This window comes from Anoplolepis gracilipes, chromosome 1, assembly GCF_047496725.1.
Source record: "Anoplolepis gracilipes chromosome 1, ASM4749672v1, whole genome shotgun sequence".
NCBI lineage: Eukaryota > Metazoa > Arthropoda > Insecta > Hymenoptera > Formicidae > Anoplolepis > Anoplolepis gracilipes.
In genome coordinates, this window is record NC_132970.1 from 6,298,847 (window position 1) to 6,322,429 (window position 23,583).

At 29.0% G+C, this 23,583-nt stretch overlaps 2 protein-coding genes across 4 annotated transcripts in view; one reads left to right on the top strand and one right to left on the bottom strand.

The window, feature by feature from the left end:
* Positions 1-3,410, top strand: part of Stops (SOCS domain-containing protein stops) — an 18,422-nt gene extending 15,012 nt beyond the window's left edge. For 2 of the 3 annotated variants that reach the window (XM_072900827.1, XM_072900821.1), the window contains exon 2: positions 1,824-3,410. In XM_072900827.1, coding sequence (XP_072756928.1) covers positions 1,824-2,728 — 905 coding nt within the window. In that variant the 3' untranslated portion in view covers positions 2,729-3,410. Of the gene's footprint in view, positions 1-1,126; positions 1,334-1,823 lie in introns of those variants that run through there. The other variant, XM_072900823.1, reaches the window with a different exon arrangement.
* Positions 370-19,925, bottom strand: Gycbeta100b (guanylate cyclase soluble subunit beta-1-like). The gene is made up of 14 exons (XM_072900748.1): positions 19,687-19,925; positions 19,351-19,424; positions 16,578-16,678; positions 16,364-16,482; positions 14,881-15,036; positions 14,488-14,641; positions 14,162-14,316; positions 12,760-12,897; positions 12,589-12,671; positions 11,975-12,145; positions 11,334-11,571; positions 10,937-11,077; positions 3,752-3,909; positions 370-842 (listed from the first exon to the last, which is right to left on the bottom strand). Exons 1-14 carry the CDS (start codon positions 19,687-19,689, stop codon positions 713-715), a joined length of 1,821 nt encoding a protein of 606 aa, XP_072756849.1. The 5' UTR covers positions 19,690-19,925; the 3' UTR covers positions 370-712.
* Positions 19,926-23,583: the final 3,658 nt, after the last annotated feature.

Genomic DNA, 23,583 nt, shown 5'->3' on the forward strand with positions numbered 1-23,583 from the left:
AAAATTGAATAATTTTACAAGAATAAATAACCAAATTCTAATGCATCATTTTTTAAAATTTTTTATAAAAACACACTTTAATGAAAAAACAGATACATCGCTCTCATTATTTTTAGAATCGCATAAAACGCATATAAGATTCATTATATGATTTTACATGAGACTTAAAGAGGAATAGAACAGGTTCCGTTACATCTCTCAGCCTCATACATAGCACGGATTATCTATCTGGTTATTCTTGTTAATTTTTTCTCAGCTAGTGGCAAAACATTTCGCACCTATAACCTCCACACTGGAAGCGATTATCGATGACCTGTCGGACGACACGGGTCACACAAAACGGGAAAAGAAGCTTTTACTGCCGCAATGTCACCAAATAAATAACGATTATATTTGATTGCCTTGTACATTTACAATTCCTGAACAGCCTATCGAGCCGAGATAAAGTGTCGGCGATCAAATTTGCTTAAGAACAAATGTAAGAAATCAGCGATATCCCATTACGATAAACTTTTTATAAACTTTTTTCACATATATATAATCAAATGTACATGTAAATCGTAAAAGTGTTCTTACATGAAATACATTCAACACTGATATTTTATCATTATTACCTCATTTCTTTTGAAAAAATGTACGAATTTTACTTTTCCGCAATATATAAGTCTCAAACTGATTCTTGAAAATTATTGCTATAAAATTCATTGCCGATTTACGATGTCAGCTCTCTTTCCCTGGATAGAAACCATACATTCATAGGCTCGGATTTTCCCTTCATCAAAACGGGACCTCTGTACTCCAACAAAAATTGTGGATCTTGATTTTCGGGCATGCAGAGATATCTGCAACAAATTATATAGACATTTGTTGTAATCATAAAATTAATATAACAGTTGTGTATTATTTTTTTAAATATTAATATTTGAAAAAATATATTATTCCCTACTCTTTACAAAATATTTCATAAAATAATTAAATAAATCTTGATTCTTACGTGTAAAAAAATTACGTGAAAAAAAATTTACATCAATCGTTTCTGCGCAAATGATTGAGCTCAGAAAGGGTGAAAGAAGCCTTTGAAATACGACTTTACGTCTAATCGAATTAACTCTGTCGTATGTGTTGTTTCCTTTAGTCGTAATCATTAAAACGTGAGCGACAGTCGTTGCGCGATTTTTATATTACTAAAAATACATATAAATCATGGAGGTGTTGATAGATTGCTATTTTGACCGACTATTCTCAGAAATGGAACGCAGTTGTTTAGCTTCTCGATACAAACGCCGCGAATTGGTCAATTATTTCACAGATGTGATAAACAGTTGTGCAGAAGGTAACAAGATTTATCAATGTCGAGTATTGTGCAAATATTTACGCACAAATTGTCTAAGTGATAGGTAAATAGACCGCAGTTATAGATCGATAATTATTACCATGATAGCGTCATTTGATTACACACGAGCATTCGACAGAAAATACCTAAATTTACTTACAGACGATGATGATGTGGCGAACATATATTAATAACAGTTTTATCTGCTAATTTCTTAACCGTCTCTCTACACGATATGAATACTTGAAATGTGCGAAAATATTGTCGTTCATTATAATCTTACCGTTACATTAAACCTGCCTAATCCTATCCTTCTATTTGTCTTTGTTTCATTAATGCCGTTGCGATAACGGTAAAAAAATACCACGCGTAAATGCATCATCACAAATTCTAGAACAATTTTGCATCTCTGTCCCTCGCCCGCGTTCTACGCGGACAAATATTCTATTTGCGATGCGATCAAAGATTCACGATTATTTGATACTTTCAGCGGAGAATCTGGACAAACAGGATGTGTGCGAGAGGATTGTCATCTCGGCTCTGCGTTATCATAATATCACAATGATGGAGAACGGGTCGGTCTGCCTGCTCGGCAAATTTCACAATGTCCTCTACGTGGCGGCGAAGCTCTGCTACGACTGGGACATCAGTAATAATGAGATCGTCAGCCGGCTGCTGAACGACATATTCTATTGTGAAAAAACGTTCGAACGATTGTTGGTAGGAGCAATTTTTGGCACACGTGTAACGTACTTCTTGTCTGGGTGGAAGTGCGATTTCGATGATCGCGAGGATAATATTCGGGCTCTAGAGTACTTCTTGGATCACGCGATTAGTGGCCGATTGGAATACCGTTGCGAGTCCTCGCTAATAAAGAGACGCTTCATTGACGTGCCTATGGAATCATACGGACAGGTTTTGCCTCTGAGAGTCGCAATTCAGCACGGCGCGCCGGATATCCTGTTGATCATGCTGCGTTACGGTGCCTCAGTCGAGTCTGACAAACTTGCCCCGTCACCAATGGAGATTATCCTGGCAAAATTCAGCGAGTTCGAGGTGCAACCTGGTCAAAAGGAGATCGCATACCCGGAACACTTAGTGACATGTCTGAAATTACTACTGCGAACCGTGACCACCGTCTGTGTCAGGACTCCCGATCACATTGCCAATCACATCGGTATTTTCAGTGTGTCCTTACACGAGCAGTATCCCAATCTGGCGAGTGGAAATCTGATACCTCCGGAACGTAGCGGAATCTGTCCGGCAGAACTGAAGCATTTATGCCGTTGCCGAATCCGCGAAATTCTTCGTACGAATTGGGCGCTACCTCGCGGAATTAAAAGTCTGCAGATTCCCGGGTCTCTGAGAAATTATCTGGACCTCTTGCAGGATTGACGGAAAATATCGTACGTAGTCGCGCAATGCTCGCGTTCGGCATCGATCGTTTCTTTCCGCCTTGGCATGGAATCTCAGAAATATTTTATCACGTGTCTCCGTATGCAGTTATGTCCTAGAATTTCACTACGATTCAATATGATCGCGCATTCGCACGGAATCCAATAAATGCGCGCGTCAAAGTATTTCAAAGTCGTTGTGTACTAAGTTTGAATCGTGATTCCTGTCATATCAATCTTGAGTTGAAGTTCGATAAAATATATTGAAAGAATGGAGCAAAATAATCAAATGCAGACTTTGATAAATATGAATTCTTTAGCTAAACGTCAGAGTTCACGTGGAATATTTTAGATACGTGAACGAGCTCGTACAATGGTGTATAGCATATAAGCCATTCAAGTAAGATCCAAGATTTGAGAAAATGTCAAGTTCAAAAGGTTGACGATAGCGTCTCTTAATGACGATGCATTTAATGAGTCTTGGGAATTAGAGAAACGCTTTGTGATACTTGTTCGCTGTGATGCGAATACCAGAAACATTCGAGAATAGCGGAAAGTATGTCGTGAGACGATGTAAAATGCACATGTTAGGGAAACTAAAGTTGTGATCCATTAGTAACTTTCTTTAATTTAAAGAAGCGAAAGTAAGGTAAAAGGTATATAATTATGAAGATAAGGAACTAATAATTTATAATTATATTTTTATATATTTAACAATATAAAATAAATTACTTATATATATATATATATATATATATATATATATATATATATATAATATGTACACTGAAAAAAATAATGTTGAATCAACATCATTATAGTTAAAATTTATTTTATTAATTCAATAACATTATTAATCAGATCAATACGCCAAAAAATGTATTGATTTTATTAATAATATTATTGAATTAATAAAATAAATTTTAACTATGATATTGTTGATTTTAACACTTTTTCTGTGTATATGTAATGTAAGTATGTATTTATATATTAGTAACGCACGCGCGTATATAAAATAATTTACCTGTAAGCGTCTTCCGAAACATTAATTTTTCCTGGTTCACCAGTGGTCTCCGTTCTACTAGTAAGATTTACAGTATTTCCAAATAAACAATAACGAGGCATGCGATGACCAATTACACCAGTAACTACTTCACCACTGTGTATTCCAATCGTAATTTTCTGTAATAATAATAAGATATTATTATATGTATAAAATATTAAAAAAAAATTTTTTTTTCAACAAATATAAAAAAAATATAATTTTTATATTTTTTTTGTTTCTGGAATAAATATATGCAATAACTTTTAGGTATAGAAGAAAAAATTATTAACATTAATATATTATCTAAATTATAAGTTAAATTTATAATTGAGTATAAATACATATGTAAATATACATCTTTTACGTCAATTGTCTTTTTTTTTCATTGTTACGTGACAACTGAAATTTAAATTCACTCAAATTACACCGACTTTATTCTCGAGATCAAGTCATAGTATTCTACTTATTATTGTTAATCAAGTATCGTAACCGTGATTAAATATTTAAGTAACATGAAATTCACATTTAATGATAATTCACGATGATATTCAAGATTTTATTAGAGGTTATTATATTAGATCTATGGAACCAAATGGACGTATTTTAAGTAAATCTTTACAAGAAAAAAGTTGTGCTATCATGTTTTTATCAATACATTTACCAAATATAAGCATATAATGTAATCATTAGTAATCATTGGTAATAATTCTAATAATGACATAATGAGAGCTGCTTTAAGGTGAATATGTTCAAGTAAATAAGTTAAGAGATTTTAAATTAATTACTCGTGATGATAAAGCAAAACAATATTTGTGTACTGCTATTCTGTTCTGAATAATTATTTCGAATTAAATATTTGAGATGATAAAGCGGAATAATATTTATATACTGATATTATATATTGATATTCCGTTCTATTATGTATTTAAAAAAATTATAGTTAATGTATTTGTTATTAATATAATGTATTATTATGTTAATATGTATTCTGTAAACTCAAATTAAATTATTTCATTTACGTACTTTTTATTTAATTACATTTATTACATATTAAAGGAGTAACGAGTCTTCGAAAATTAAAATGTTAATAATGAAGTACATCAAATTCTTACTGCTGCATGTTTAGCACTAGGATTTATCTTATAGATGATAATGAAGAATGAAATCATGTAATAATGAATGAAGCTAAAGTTTGAATGATGTGTTGATGATGAGAACGACTTCGTTATTTATTTGTTTGATTATTAATTCATTGTCAACTAGTGGATTCTATGAAACTTTGGGATGAGTTTAAAATTGATTAAATATGTCAGAAGATTATATAAGAAACTACGTATTATATTTACTTAATAATAGATATAAAGAAACCTTATAACTATATTATTCATTTACTTCAAATTGAAGGATCAGATTTGCCCTATTTTCTTGAAATACAGTAAGTAGTAGAAAAGTTTGAAGTAAATAATAAAAAACAAATTCAAAGAGAAATATTATTAGACACACAATAGTATAAATAATTGAGTGTAAAACAAAAAAATTGATACTATTTTAACAATAATAGAAGATAATAATGAGTGCTTATTTTTATATTAATGGGTCAGGTGGTTCTGACAAGACTTTATTTATACAACTTTATACTATTTATTTAAAAATAAAAAAAAGTAATAAATATCATAGCATTCATTGATATTGCTGCAAATTGCTTCCAAAGGGAAAAACAATACACAAAGTATTTGAGCCATCTATATCACTTTTTGCTTAGTTTGTTTCAAATATTAAAATTTAATCTAATCAGGCTGATAATTTAAAATGTACACTACGTTCAAAAATTTGAAAGTAGTTAGGAATTGTTGACTATTAATTATTAAATTCTGAGAAATGTGATTAGAGAAAGACTCTGTTTTCTAAGTAGTCGAGATATATATAATAAATTTTTATTACAGACGACTTTTTGAACATGTTAATAAAAGATTTCTTTTTTAACTAAAAACTATGATTGTTTCCAAACGTATGAATGATAGAGGATTCTAAATCTTAAGTAAAGAGAGAGAGAGGGGGAGGGAGGGAGAGCCTTTTAATAAAATTTCAATAGATCTTCATAAAGATATTTTCAATTATATATTGCGTTTTCACGAGTTTATTCTTAGGATTCACTAAAAATATTTTTGAGAAGTGATAAGCTGTCTAATGAAGTAAAAAATTACGTTTATAAAGAAATATTTCAATAATATTTTTAATTTTTTATTTTTTATTGACATCTTTTATTATAATAAAATAAAGATAAAATAAAGATAAAATAAAAATAAAAAAAAAAAATAAAAAAAGCTTATATGTTAAATAAATTTATTAATAAAAACATTATTTATAAATATACAGATTTTACATAAATATATAAGTAAATATAAAATTAAAATATAAATTAATAAATATAAATATAAATTAATAAATCTGTATATTTTATTTATATATTTTATGTACAATATATTATTTCTCTCTCTTTCTTGTGTTATATTATTTATATACATATTATTATTATCTCATTGTCAGTTATTTAATTAATTATTTAGCTGATGTAATTTACTATGTAAAGTGCATTAAGAGTATATATGAAATAGAATATATGAAATGAATAGTTTAAATTAATATTAAAGCGATTGTTTAACAAAATATTCTAAAAGAAGCGCCAAATCGACGCACTCCTCTAAAAAAATCATATAAATAGAAGTATTATTGTATTAATATACTTATTAAAAAATTAGTTATACAAAGTACAATATAAGTTAAATATAAATTTGTTACTTTGTTATTTAAATCTCCTTTTCCTAATAAAGTGATAACTTTAATTATGGATAAAATTTGTATATATATATATATATATATATATATATATATATATATATATATATATATACAAATTTTATCCATAATTAAAGTTATCACTTTATTAGGAAAAGTAGAATTTAATTTATTAATAATAGTACTATTTTAGTGACAGTTGGAAAATGATGATTGCGATCAATTAGAGATAAAATTTATACATTATATAATTTAATTTATAGCAATACTATTTTAATGACGGTTAAAAAGGACTTAGTAAAGATAGCATAGTCAAAATAATAAAAAATTTTTGAAAAATGCAAATTAAAATTAATTTTGAAATTAAAACTAATAGTAAATCGAAAGGTAGAAGTGTGCTTTATACTAATCTTTCTTTAAAAAGCGCATAATGATATTAAGGCATGTTATTGACTGTTATTGAGTTGTTCCGTGATATTGATTGATCGTTGGTTGTTAAGTTCGTTCGCTTTGACTTACTTCACCGTGTTGTCTGCGGCTGTCAAATTATAACGAAAATTTTGACAGTTCGTGAAGCAGTTTGTAAAGAAAGTTAAATTAGAGAAAAGTTGAAGAAGAAGTTGATGAAGTTAAAGAAAATGACGAAGGAAGAATGAGAAAGAAAAGTCAAAGAGAAAAAATTATATATATATATATATGCTTCCTTCTTCGTCTTCTTTAACTTCATCTTCTTCAACTTTTCTATATATATATATATATTATTTACTATATATATATTGGGTGCTCCCGAATTAAACGGCCAAACTTAAAATATGAGAGAGAATTTGGAAACAAAAAAAAATTCCTCTGAAAATGTGCTTATAAACGCTTCATTCAAGAGATATTAACTTCTTAAGTTGCAGAACTATAGGAATGAATAATGTTGAAATGTTTGTGTTTTCGTTATGAAGAATTTGATGGTTTCTATTTTCTTGCAAACAAAGCTTCTTTCATTTGTACCAAATAATTGGTAGTTCATTGAATACTTTCATGGAATAAATTATGCCTCGTACGAATTTTAACAGTGAATATGCCAATATGATACATTTTGCATGAAGTATTCTCAAGCAAAAAATATATGAAGTGCTTGTTAATGACTTTTAATCATTAAGATACATGGCATGCATAGATTGAATTAATTAGTCCTATAGGCATTAGGTTGTGATTCTGAGAAAATTAGTGGACTTGTTTCTGTCTTTTAAGTCTAAAATATCGCTTATAGATACTCGTAATTACATGACACATTTCTGTCTCTAATATATTATACATATATCATATAAAAAATTAAAACAGAGAATAGTGCAAGCATGCGAAGAAATTATAGTCGCACAATGTCAGTCAGCCACTTCTGTCATCAATAGGTGCAATGCTTGTCTCCGAGCTATCATTTTGAATAAAATATTTAATAATTAAATTTTGATTACTGTAATGTAATAAAGAGTATTAAACCTAGATTATTTTGATATTATTTATTCTTATAGTTCTGTAACTTAACAAGTCAACATGTCTGGAACGTTTGTGAGCATACTTCCAGATGATTTTTTTTTTGAGATTCTAAATTTATATTTCAAGTTTGGCCGTTTAATCCGAGAACACCCTGTATATACTATACAATATATATAGAAAGAATATTTACAAAATACTTGAACTAATTTCTAGGTCGTATTCCTCTCGTCAAAATAAAGAAAAAAGTTTTATAAATCCATAATCAAACATGAGTCGTTGCAAAATTATAGTAAAACCAAATATATATTAATGTTATTATGTAATATAATAATTATCGAAATGAAACCATTATTTATGGGAATTTTTACAGTATTTAGTATATTTGCAATGTATTGATAATGAAAATGTGCTTTGTATTATTAATGCTTGTGAGACTATACGAAATCTTTCGCGAACCTTTAAAATGGTTCAACAAGCCTTACTCCATTGTATCAATGCCTGTCTTCAATCAAATAGCAGTTATTTTGAATATTTGTTATAATTTAACTATTTATTTATAATTATTTAATAACAACGTTAATATAAACTTTGTTTTTTCTATAATTTTGCAACTACTCATATTTTGACTATGGATTAATTTTTCTTTAAATTGACGAAAGAATACGGCCTAGAAGTTTATCGAGATATTTTGTAAACACCTGTATATTATATATAGAAGTATGTAAAATCTTCTTTCATTATATTACATATTTAATATATAATTCAAATTTATTCTGAAAAAAGAAGGAGAAGAGATACAATATCAAGAAATGAATATTATTAATTTTAATGTATAAAGCTAAAAAAAAAGGGAACAGTTAAAAATAAGAGAGAGAAAAAGAGAACACAGAAAGGACGTTTTATTTAAAATTATAAAAGACAAAGAATAAAAAAAAAGAGAGGGAGCAAAATATTCTTTTGAAGAACCGTAGATAGAGCGAGACCGAATTGTGAATCCCGATGTGGATACGTACTTAATAAACAATGGAAGATTATTTGATCGGATCGTGGCTGCGCTATGAATGCTAAAACATCATTCTATTTTTATTCTCATGGGCCCGTATTCAGAACGCGCTTTTATCGATAAATGCGCACATTTAGTTCTAAAATTCTATAGTGCAAGTAAAATGAACTATATGTTGAATATGCGCTTTTATCAATAAAAGCGCGTTTTGAATATGGATTATGAATATAGAACAAAGATAGAATAATATTAAAAATTATAAAACTATACATATATAATATTAAAAGTATAAATTGGAATCTATAAAAATGTGAAGAAATTATTATTATCTGACTTATCAATATAAATTTAAAAAATGTATATATATATATTTTTAAATTTATATATATATATATATATATATATATATATATATATGTATGTATATATATCCTGTATATGTATAAATATCCTATGGCCTGTAGTCAAAACAGGCTATCGATAAATGTGCGCATTTATTTCTGAAATTCTATAGCATAAGTAATGTGAACTGTAAGTAATGTTAACAGTAAATGCGCGCATTTATTGATAAAAACGTGTTCTAAATATAAATCTATATACATATATATATATGTATATATATATATATATATATATATATATATATATATGTGAGAGCGTTTATGGAAAACGGACTACTCCGTGCGGCGTGTTTTTCGCGTAAAACAGTCTACTTTTAATTCGTTATTGTTAAAATGCGCAAAGCTAGAAAAATATGTATGCAAAAATATGTAACTTGATAGATTTTTTTTCTATTCTTTCTAACGCTTATTTTAATAAAAAAATTATATTTTATAAGTCAAAAATGGAATTGAAACTTTATTGCAATTTTTGGAGAAAGGACATCTTTAAAATTAAAATAAAAATTATTCAATTAAAAAATAATTCATAAAAAAAAATCTACAAATTTCATGTTGGAAAATATTCTTTGTTAGAAAATTATTGAAAAAATAATATTAAGCGCGCGGCTGGTTGACTAGCGATAACCTGTTTGGAATGATTGGTTATTATGCTCAGAATTATAAATTTATCAATTCTAAATATTGAAACAATTTTATAAAAAAAAAATCATGTTTATTACACTTTTAAATTATTTAATTTTATTTAAAGAGATTATTTACATTATATGTTATATGAATTATCCATTTTCAATATATTTTTTTTATTTTCAATTTTTTACTTTAACTCGAAAGCAGCTAACTGTAATAAAAACATAATAAGCAGTTTATGTTGAGTTTTCTGGATTCCAAAAAAAATTGTTAAACTTAGAAAAAACATCGCGTATCATTCTTTTATAAAAAAAATTTTAACATGATCATTTGTACGCATTCGATTAATCGCTCTAAAAATGTTTTATCTGAAAAATGATTCTTACTACCACATGTACGTACACCAAATTTAAATAAAATATCTCTAAGCAGTTTTTTTTTTAGATATTCGAAGTTTTTATTTTTTTATTTTTTTCAAATTTGACACCTTGAATTTTGAAAACAAAACAGTTAGAACATATGTTTATGAAACATTTTCTTCATAAAATAATAAGCTAAGAATATTTTCTTAAATTTTTTTATTAAGTATTTACTTAAGAATTATTCTGTTTATGTCAGAAGAGATTTCAACTTTCTACAGAAAGTCAACGAACTGTTAGCTATCTTGATAATTTCTTTTATGGCAACCCTTTAGACACGGCTGCTATTTGATGTGTAATATTTAACGTATATTTTTTAATTGATTAATTCTATCAGTTCTTTTCGAGTTACGTTATCGAACCGTTTTATGCGGCCGCAACTATAGTCGTTGTAGCAAAATATAGTCGGTAAACAGCTTGTATGTATACGTACCACAGGTTCCCCATCGATCTGCACTTCGTCAGCCGCGAGATCCATCATGTCCAACGCTAGACGAGCGATGCATCGTGCATGGCAACGACAGGGTTCCGGCAATCCACTCACTGCCATATATTTATCACCTATGGTCTCCACCTAAACCGACCAAATGTGGAATTAACTGCAATGGAAAGCCGAGACAAATTCGAGAGTCTTATCGATACCGTAGAAATAATATAAATTTGCGTGCGATTACGTCAAATGTATAAATACCTTTTAAGCATTTTGTTTAAAAACATTTAGTGTCTTTTATATACAAAACAACAATAATCTCTTTCTTTGTCATACGTATACAGATCTTATTATATAAAAGTTTCAAAAATTAAAAATAAAATTTATTATAAACATTTACCTTATAAACATTAGGATTCTTTTTCGGATCAGTTAATACATCAAAAGCCGTGTAGAGCTCATTAAGCATGTTAACGATCTTCATAGCGCCATTGGAGTCTGTATGAGCCGCACAGTAAGCGCCGAAACCTACTATCCCGGAGAATAGTAAAGTAACGCAATCGTACTTTTTTGCAGGTACTGGTCTTGAGTGTCTGAGCTCGTTCGCCACCGAAATAGGAAGCACCGAGTAGAGTAACCTACACGCAGAGCACAGATGATCTTTTATTCAACATCGCGCGCACTAGTTTTGCCTAATCGGATTAAAATCCGCGCGAACAGTTCTCAGCAAGTTGACATAAAAGATTAAATTCAAGCAGTTTCGACAAGAGAGTCTCGAATGCAGGAAAGAATCTCAGGAAAAATTTCAATTTTATTCAAGCTCTCGAACGGAACACTCAGACGCAAACTTTTCTTTTCGCTATTCGTATCGTATCCCGTCATAAATTCATTTCCGTTAATTTCCATCGGAATGATTCTTCGTCCCGTAAAGCGATTCGGAGCAGATTTCGTAGATAATCGTGTTACTGGCAAACGACGTGCAAATCCGACGAACGGAGACTCGTCGAATAATCAGGAAATGCCGCGGGCGGAGATCTTTACCTGTCGGTCTTCTGCTTCTCACCGTCGAGCTCGCGGTACGTCTGCTGTAGCTTATCTGTGAGCAGTTCCAAGTTGCGCGTCAGTTTATAATCCGCCTCAAATTGCTCCGACATTAGAACCAAATCTCGAGTGGCGTCATGCAGAGGGACGTCGCTCAAGTACAAGCCTCGCCTGTAGTCGAAAGAATAAACTTGACACACGAAACCCGTTATCTCTTGATACAGTGTCTCTTGGCACATAAACGATATCGCGAGGATAGAGTTGTTGTCACGTGCGACACCGGATACTTCATTCCATCGCCGTATCAAGTAAAATGTTACGTATAAAACTTCAATGTCAACATGTGAAACTTTCAGGTCAGTCAATTATGACTTAATGTGGATGAAGAAAAGATTCAAAAGTCAGCCGGAAAACATTAAGATTATTATTACTAAAAGTCGTAACTTTCTTTTCCGCAAAAGAAGAAGGAACAAGCTTAATGAATCTTATAGCACCAAAGTTGTGCAAAAGTTTATGGTAATGAGCTATATAGTTTATAATCTCGTTACACTTTCCGATTTACTGCAAAAAGCGATTAATTAAAAATTAATGGAAGGTTGACGTAAAAATCTTACCTAGTCAAGTCATCAAGATTCATAACACTTGGATAACATAGAAAGATAACTGAATCGGATTCAGGTATGTACAGCATTTGACCCTGCAATGTGAATTAATTTTTTTTAGATGCAAACTATAAAAAATTATCCATTAACTCCTTTTTATTTTTTTTATTCGTTCTTACTGACCTTCAAACGAAGGTCGACAACTTTCGAATATTCCTCTGCAGAATCGATACACATAACTCCTTTTTTTGTTCTTAATACATATACAGTATTAATATGTGACAATATATTCTCAAATGTTAATTCCAGATGCGGTCTGACCTACGAAGATTCAAAATTCATTAAATTGACCTGTATACCGAAACCTGTAGAAATAGATGCAGATGTTTTAAACAAAATTATGTGCCATAATATTCGCGACAATGACACATAATGCATTTATGACTTTTAAGGGATACAGTAAAGATCAAAAATATTGCTTCACTCTCCAAAATATGCAAGAAAATACAGGAAATGCAAGTAAATGATTAAGATTTTTATTTTGCTGTACTTTGTAAAAAGAAGCTACTAGTCGAAGATTTGTTCTCCAAGATAATTATCAGAAAAACATGTCTTAAAATTATGTACAAAGTATACGCAGAAAGAAGATATGAATTGCAAAATATGACGTGGTCTACTCAATCATCAGATCTTATTGTTAATCCAATAGAACTATTATAGGATGAACTTGATAGAAATGTCCTAAAAATAAGATCTATTATATATTAATAAAAAATAACTGTATTTGCAAACGTATTGGAATTAAGTATCAGTAACAGTTTTAAAAAAACTGTTGTCAAGAATGCCAAGATTATGTGAAAGGCGAATATTGAAAGCAAAATGAGGGTATTTTGAAGAACCAAAAATTTAATACTCCTTTATTTCTTGTAATTTTTAAATTTTAAAATATTAGAGCATAAAATAACAATAATAAAACATAATTTGATAATATTTATATATTTTTGTGTGTTCATTAAAGCGACAACTTTCTTGTTTCTATAAGTGATACAATACCTTTGACTGGTGTATTGCAATGACGAGTTAATTGACAACATTGCAATTGATACGTATGGACAATAACACAAATTGTGTTAAATCGGTTCGGGCAACGCATTCTATGTCAGTCACAATAACCTACATTTGATATATGTTCATGTGCATAGACATGTGCAATGTAATAATGGTAGGCGCAATGCACTAATGCGATTCCTTTGACGCAGGCAATAATTAGTAACACATATTGAAAATTAACGATCGATATTTCATATGAATACGAATGTGCAGCGACAAAATTCTGAAGCAATATTGTCAAATAAAAATTGTATTTTTATCATTCATAGATAGAATTATATGACAATTAACAGCGAGAAAAGAAATAGTGAAAAAAATATGAAATGTCGTGAGATGTAATGATTTCAAGACACAAAGTGTAGATTAACAATGCATTAAAATATAGATTACAATAAATTGTTGATGATGAAAACAAGAAATAGACATAATACATATATTATAATAAAATATTGCAGCGTTATGCGCATCAACTCACAGTTAAGAGAATGTCGCTTAGTTTGCAATGACCACTGCAGACGCGCGGTATAACACGTATTATGGTACATCCGGTTTGAATTATTGTAAGATCTCGATTGAACATTAGATGGAATGGAAAAACTCGACAAAACGTTGTCGGGCTGACCCTTGGTTCTATGACAATTTATTAAATTTCTTTTTATTGCTCTTCTATCGTAAAAGCTATGCTCCTTTTATAATTAGATATGTTAAGTGTTAACGTTTAAGTATATAAAATCGATTATAATCAAATTTTATCGTCAACTGACATATCAATTATCTTCATTGAAATGAACAACGACTCACCGACAGATAATGTTTCCAATTCAGCAATCATAGGGTTTGTCACGACTCCCGGTCCTGATGCGTCAGTTATGAGGAATTGCACATGATCGCACTCGTTTTTTGTCTTCACTATCTGCATATCAACGTCGGTGCCGTGGAGTTTTTTCGCGACGGTCTATTTAAAAAAAAAAAAGATAACAATTTTTCTACCATTTACATATATTTCCATATAATTTATTAAGAAATTTTCATTAAATCATCGCTACACTTTTTCGTGCAAAATCCTTTAAAGTTTTTTTACAGAGTGTTGAATATATATATTTTCAAGGATATTCAAAGATGTAATTAAACTTTGTAAAACTCTCGAATCTTGCACAACGAATCATAGTTTTATCACTCTACAAAATCGAATACCTTAACGATTCCAATAACGATGTGTTCCAAACCAGGTCGATCCGAATAATAATGCAAAATAAGCGCACCATCCTCAGGTCTCTCTGTGCACCTAAAAGAGGGTGCTCTCATGCCCGGATATAACGTACCCAAATGATCATGAAGTGCATCCAAATTCTGTAACATGATGCCAACGTGCATATATCCGATACATACATACGTGTTTCCAATATTGAATATGAATGTGGGATATACGTTTTATTGATTATTATTATTTTTCTGTCATAGTCATATAATTTATATAAGTAAATATATTTTAAACAGATTTTTAATTTTTATCGCGCAAATAGCTAGTAATAATTATAATATCGTACATATTAAAGTAAACGAAACATCAAAAAGAAAGTAATGAAAATATAATTACATTAAAGTTGATATTAATAATATTCGAAACATTTTTATGTCACGTGTATACGTATGTGATAATTTTCATTACGTTACAAAGTATGAGCAAAATAATAACACTTTGAAAACAAAAACATTAGATTTAATATTGGATTTAATTCAATGAATAATAAAACAAGCCTAATACAAACTTTCAAATATTAATGCACGTGTGCTATAAAATACTTATAAGTACACTTTTCCTTGTGAGCTTTTTTCCGAATTAGTTATGTTTTGGTTGTCTATCTTCAACTCAGAAAAATTTGAATAAAGATCGAAAGTAGTAGTTATGAGAATCGATTCTTACAAAGGGCGACGTTATATACGAGTTTTATAAAAAATGTACAAATTTATAACACTAGTACCCAAAAATTCATATTAGCCTTGTTGTTTGCTTAGATGTTAATTCTGAAATAACGAACGAGTTATTTTTTTGTGTACCTTTAGCATTATATTAAATTTAATTGATACATAACATGATTTCCTTCTATACGTGTATGTATGCCGAATAAGAAAAATCTTTCAGCGCATATTGTTTTATCCATAAAGTATAAATTAAAATTGAATTTTTATTTAATTTTCTCAATAAATACATTTCGTGAAAAACTTTTACGTGCATTTATTTTTCATAATTTTTAATAACAGTATTTAATTTATGAAATTTAATTATTTTATCTACAATATTTTCAGAATATTGAAGTGAGAAGGATATATAAGATTAATATGCAGATAATTTTCATAACAAAATTCTCTAATGTGTTTATCCAGCGAAAGAGGATATATCCGGCTTTATCTATGGCTAGTTTAGCGAGTGATTTCACGATGAATAATGATATATATACCAGATGCAGAATACATACAACTTAACAAGCTATTCAATTATTAAGATTATTCTTAATGCGAATTTAAAGTATAAGTGAAATCAGCGATCGAGTTAAGATGAGATACGAATTATCAGGTCTAGTTTCCGTATCAGGATAAATTAGTAAATAATTAAGCGCATCAAATCGTGAAGAGCCTCAAGAGAAATCTGTAATAGATAATAATTTTCAAACTTTACCTGCAGAAAATCTCTAGGTGTTGCTCCAAGGACCTGAAGAATCTTGTCATAACCGGAGTCTTGGCAAAACTCGAAGAACATTCGGCCAAACAATTCAAGTATTTCGTTGGCAGGAATATCTACAGAGCATATTAGATATCTAACAAACTTCTCTTATAAATAATACTTTACACAATAATAATACATCTTATTGCGAGTATAAAAACATACGTACTAAGTTTATTGACAGCGGCGGATATCAGATTATATGTAATCTCGTCATCATAAATTTGTCGCACCAGAAACTGTCCTTCCATATTAACCGCCGCATCTTTTCTAAATCATCAATACAATTATAAAAATATTGCAATAAAAAGCTAGAGATATATAAAGAAGTATATTTCATAAAACAATATAATTTATTTACTAATATATATCAAACTTAAAATACATATAATATTTCTGGACCTTTTCTAATATTTTTAGAAAAAATATTTAATATTATTTTAAATTATTGTAGAATTTTATTATAAATAATTTTAATTATTTTGTAACATCTCTAAATTGATTTGCATACTCTTTTGATCTTTTTAAAAGGAACTTTGAACTTAACGATTTGGTAAGTACTTTTTGCAGTCTTGCTACTCTTTAATTTACATATCAGAAGTTCACAGTTGTTCTTTGATATGGATATCAGGTATCACTCAAAGTATACTTCAGCATTTCTCGAGAGAGCTTCTGCAATAGCTTTAGCAATATTTATATCGCAAAGCAACTTGTACATCTTTAGTTATTCACAAGAGAGAGTACTTATAAAAAAAATATTATTAATACTTGAAATAAAAGAACCAATTAATACAAGTATATATATATATATATATATATATATATATATATATATATATATATATAATAACTTTAATAAAATAATATAGATAGTAACTTTTTTACATTATATAAATTTATAATTGTTTTCGTCTTATTACTAAGAAGTTATTATTAAAAGTTCAATCTCTTCTTAAGTAACATTGTTAAAAGGTATAATATTTTAAATCACTTTTTATCGTCAAGCACCATAAGTTACTTCCTAATTATATTATGAAATTGCTATAAAACCAGATGATACTTCCGATATTACCTAACATTATTTCTCGATTCAATTGTGTCGACCATATTCCTAAACTTCACTTAAAGCGAGCAAATTGACTCTGTTGTAAGTACTTTTAAGTGATACTTTTATTCTGCTTGTAAAATAATCTACATTTCGAGGTAAGAGTATACACTTTAAGCTCTAAAACAATTATAATACTATAATAATATCCTTAAGAACATAATTAGTACAAGTTTAGTGGATTGCTAGAATTATAATATTAATGTATTATTTAAATTGGAGTAAATTCAAGCAATGATTAATCAAATTGTTAATTTATTTATATTTTCATAAAATTTGTTTTTAAAAAGTCATTTATAATTTTTTAATTTTAAATTGTTGTGAAATAAAACAAGGTATTTTATAGAAGATCAAAATTTAAACAAAATTAACTGTTTTAAATATTTTTAAGCATAACTCACATACAATAATATATAAAGTAAAGCTAGGAGAGAGTGTATGGTAGAAGAGTTTGCGCAATTTTTAAATTCTGATAGATAGGATGAGATGCTCGCGCAGCCATAAAGAGCAGTGAACACGTCATTCATAGAAGCTTCGGTTAAATTTATATATTGATTCAGGTAATTATTAATGTGTTATTGACAATTTTCTGTTTGGTTTGTTAAAGAAAAATGCTTCAATTTCCAGCAATGTTGTGTATATTTTCATGAGAAAATATTTTACCTCTAAATAATTGCAAATAAAGTTGTTTCTAAGTTAGTTCTTCAGATTAGTATTTTATGAAGTTTTTAATCACTGAAAATTTCTATTGCCGATTACATGATGAGTGTGTAATTTTTCTTACTCAATAAAACTAGTTACGCAAACAGTAAATAAAAAAGTTTATGCAGAGACTTCAATTAGAGGAAAGATTAAAATAAACTTGTTTATTCAATTAATTTCAAACTCAAATAAAAGTGAAATATATTCTTTTTATATTTATTTTATCTATTGCATTTATTTGTATTTTATATAAAACATAAAATACATAAAATACATAAAATGAAATATTCAATTTTTAGTTCTTTTTCGGAATTTTTTTTCTTGTGCACGGTATTACTTTTTTGTTTAATTGTGTTTTTTTAACTTAAGTCTACTTAACATTCTTAAATTAATAAAATAATTTTTATTATTTTTCAATTTATTATTATTATTTATTATATTTGTAATAATAAAACATATTCTAATAACTTTTAATGAAAATAAGTAATTTACATTTATATTTATTTTTAAATAAAAAATCATCTCATCTATGTACAATTTCTCCTACCCACGTGCGCAATCTCACCCGGTTAAGAGAGATCGCGCAAAATTAAATTTCTGAAAAATCTACATTATCTTATATAAAAAATAGTAAACACAATAAAATATTGTTTACTAAAGATATCTAATGTATCAAAGAATACATTTGTAAATATATGTTAAAATATTAATGAACATTTGATTTTTAATAATTTTTTTCCAAATTGTACACAATCTCTCTTAGCTTTAAGTTAGAAGCGATATAAGAGAAGTGGCATCTTTATAAGCTCTCAAATTAATAAATAAAAAAAGACTCTGATATAATTAATAATCTTGATATATAAATGTGTATATAATTTAACATAAAGATAATTTAGTATTGTATATATATATATATATATATATGTTTTATATAATAAAACTTTATATGACATATCACTCAACATATATCTTCTATAATAACTGATCCATGTCAACTTGATTGCTCGTCTGACATTATCCGAAAGAAATGCCGTATGGATCACGCAAAGTTGCACGTAGATATAAAAGGAGAAACGTACAAAATGAAAGAATAAAAAAGAGATAACAGGGAGATGGGTCATCTGTTTTTACCTACTTTATCGTCTCCCACGTCTCGGTGCCAAAGGTCTTCACAACTAAGAGTTCAAGAGCGTAATTCACAAAACCGTACTGCACATATAAAGACAGAAAAAAAATTGTGTATAGTTCACCAGAGAAAAAAAATTAATTACATAATAATAAACACGGACGAGCTTGTTGTCAACGTTGCAGGTGCTAACGAGTTTGCCCGGTATACATATTTAACGTGCAACGTCCGACGTGACCGATGCGGTTCTCGAACCCTCAGGTCATCGTCGTCTGCTCGAAATATTCCAAATTCGCATTCTCGTCAGCATCCATGCGTCGTTCCTACTCTTTCGCACTAACGTACCATGCTGCTGACAATCAAACTGCGGGGGAGGCTGGGATCTGATCTCACTTCTCACGCGTCATTCCATTCTGGTTGTCGATTGGAGCCGTGTTTACGTCGTGCACACGAGCTGCGTACTGGAAGGCGACCCCGTCGTTCGCCGGCACATGATAAGTATCGATTTTTCGGTCGTCGTTGCGACTGCGCCACCTAGATATCACCTAGTTGTGCTCCTCTTATACACGAGCCGCCCTCGATTGAGCCGCATACCGCCCTTTAGGTTCTCCCAATCCGCTTTACTCCGACACAGCGGAGCCAACAGGGCTATATAACTTCGCGAATGAATACTTATAAGACTTTCGTGAGATTAGCGAATGGGCAACGACTTCTGGTCGTTCGTGATATGACCGCGCTTCGTTTCAGATGCACGTCATATTTTTCACGCGACAAAAAAGAGAATCGACGATTTATTTTTATAGCCCGAGGATTTCGGCGAAAAAATAGATGTAGACGCTTTCTTTCGTCGACAGATTGATGAGGTAATGAAATGCAATCTCTCAGTGCTATGAATCTCAGAGAATGTCGTTTAGAAAGTTTCAAAGTTTTGCAGTATAAAGTATTTTCCTATATGTGCCCTCTCCCTCTCAAAGTATATATATAAAACGAGCGATTTCTTTAAACTAAGAGTTTTTTTCTCTAATAGTACTGAAATGATTGATGCCTAATTTAATAATATTTTCTTTATAGTAAAAATATTTCTTTAAAAATAAATAAATAAATATATATATATATATATATATATATATATATATATATATATACAATTATATACAATTATATACAATTATATACAATTTGCATATCTCATTTAAAACAGATTTAATTAAGAAGATACATGTTGCTGTAATTACATTTATTATTTATATTAAATTTTCTAAAGATAGAATTTTGTATTATATATTTATAATGTTATTGAAACACTACAACAATTTCTACTTAACTGTAATTTAATTAAATCAAACACTGCCAATTATCACTCTATTTTAAAATTAGATAATTTACTGTAATAATTTATTATACAGTAAATGAGGTAGTTAAGCATAACTAAATTTTAAGATATATATATATATATATATTTTACAATTTAGTTATGCTTAACTACATCACGTATAATAAATTATTACAGTAAATTATCTAATTTTAAAATAGAGTGATAATTGACAGTATTTGATTTAATTAAATTACAGTTAAGTAGAAATTGTTGTAGTGTTTCAATAACATCATAAATATATAATACAAAATTCTATCTTTAGAAAATTTAATACAAACAATAAATGTAATTACAGCAACATGTACCTTCTTAATTAAATCTGTTTTAAATGAGATATGCAAATTGTATATAATTTCACGTTGCGGTCATTAATTTCGTTATTAATAACACTGAAAAAAAATTCAATAGGAAGTACTTATTAACGAGAACAAATATGTAGCGCACATTATTAAGCAACTTAAATAATAAATGAAATAATAGCTTTGTTTGTGACAGAATAGTAAAATTACAATGTATAAAGACAAATATTAAAATATCCATATCAGCAAGTTTAATATCAAGTATTTTAATTTTATGCTTTAATATTTTCGTTCTTTTAGACACGATACGTTATATCTATTTTTACGTTTAGTTTCAGTAGGGTTACACTTTAACTATTAATGACAGATATTATACAATTACATGTATCAAATTGAATCAAATTTAATATTCGTCGATAGAAAAATTACCAAATTATAGATAGTGAAAATTTAAGTGTTTTAGAGAAAAAAAAATCTTTTTTTTTTTTTTAGAAAGAATTTCAAAAATTGAATAAATTCTAGAAAAGTTTCAATTTAGCAAATTGTTGAAATGGAAATTTTTTATAAAAATTGTATGTAAAATATATATATATATATATTTTAGTATTTTAATATATATAGTATTTTTGACATTAACTATTCGAAACGACCCAATTTCATTCAGAAGTATGCTGAATAATGCTATAAAATACGTATGAAAAAAGGGAGCATAACGACAATTTAAAAACGCTTAGTCAGCACAATATCATACAGCGTTCATACACAGAAGAAAAAAAGTGAAAAAAAGTGTAGACAGGTCAATTATAATCATAAAAAATATGGACAATGTTATATTTCTGCTGGTATGAATACTAGAACATATTTACTGGCTAGTCGTAAGCCGTAATCGATATTGGTAGTTGATAGATAGAGAAAGAAACGAGATTCCAGATGAAAATATAGCGGGCATAAGTGGTGTGAGAACTCAGTTATCCGAAATTGCGACTATCTATTATTTCATTATCGCTGCTAGCAAGGGAATGGGCTATGTTGTACCTATTTCCGTATCTATCGCCGCACTTGGCGGAATGCTTTTATCGCTACGGCGTACGTGGCATTCCTAAGGGAGTTGCAGTGACCTCGTTCCCATTGTGTAAAACGAAAATGGTTTCACCTCTCTCTTCTTAGTACTCAATTTTCCAGAAATACGATGAAAAGATCGTTCGTCTTCCTTCTTATTGATCCTCTGCCAATCGTATCATTTTGGCGCGTACACGTGTAATATATTGTACGAGCACAACAAAATAGTAGTGGTAAAAATTGTTATCGATAAATATAATAAGAAAGATAAAAAGAAGAGAAAAGAGAGAGAGAGAGAGAGAGAGAGAGAGAGAGAGAGAGAGAGAGAGAGCGAAATTCAATCGATATAAATGAAAGAAGCACGTACGGAAATTATAAAATGATACACGATCGATACGATTCATCGAGTTAAGTCCGTGCTGAAATTATCGATGATGTTCGGCTTAAAAAGAATGTAAGAACAAAGTACGGCTTATAAATGAACGAAGATGCACGGCTTCCAATTTCATGAATTGCGTCGCGTTGGAGGGAGCCAATCGTGTCGACCGTTAGATGAAACGCATGGCTATCGACCATCAAGATTAAATGGTTCAGAGTGATTCACGAGTGATGGGGGAATCTGCGGGTGCCGGAAAATTGAGCGGGAGCCGCTTATTAGAGTCATAAGAATAAAGGAGATATCAGCTTTTGGAAATATACATAGAGTCATGAGTTGTGCTAATTACAATTTATATTGTAATACAATATTGTATACAATTTATATTATAATTAGCACAACTCATGACTCTATGTATATTTCCAAAAGCTGATGTGTCCTTTATCATGCAATCGATTATGAAATCGAAAATTTATAATAGATTAAACTCATGATTTGTTAAGCTATAAAGCTTAACAACTCATGAGTTTAATCTATTATAAATTTTCGATTTCATAATCGAATGCATTCGTTCCTATGATTCATAAAACTTAGATTAACGGAGTAGTTCGTATATAATTCCTTATTCATTGTAAAATAATTTTTTTTATTATTATTATATCTTTAAATCTATAAAAAATACATAATAATAACCTTGATAAATAGTCAAGGTTATTATTACGTATTTTTTATAGATTTAAAAATATAATATTAATGATGTTTATTATCAGTAGTTTGAAGTAAAATAAGGTAAAATATATATCAATAGTCCCTTTTATATTAAAAACGCAAGTTCAATTTTAAATTAAGATGGTAATGAGAAGTTTGGAAATTTCGGCATCATTTTTAAGTATTCAGTTATAAATTATACATGTAATGAGGAAATAACTCAGTTTTTGAATAATTATTGGATCGCCTACGCCTGTGGCGTAAATTGCGTTGAAATAAGCTCTTATGACAGCAAAGTAATCCCTCTTATGTGTATGTGTGTGTGTGTATGTGTATATGTGATATTTTGCCGACGACCACTCATTCAGGCGCCTCGTAAATTTATCTGCCGCCCTCTTAAAGATAGGTTGTATAAATAAATATGA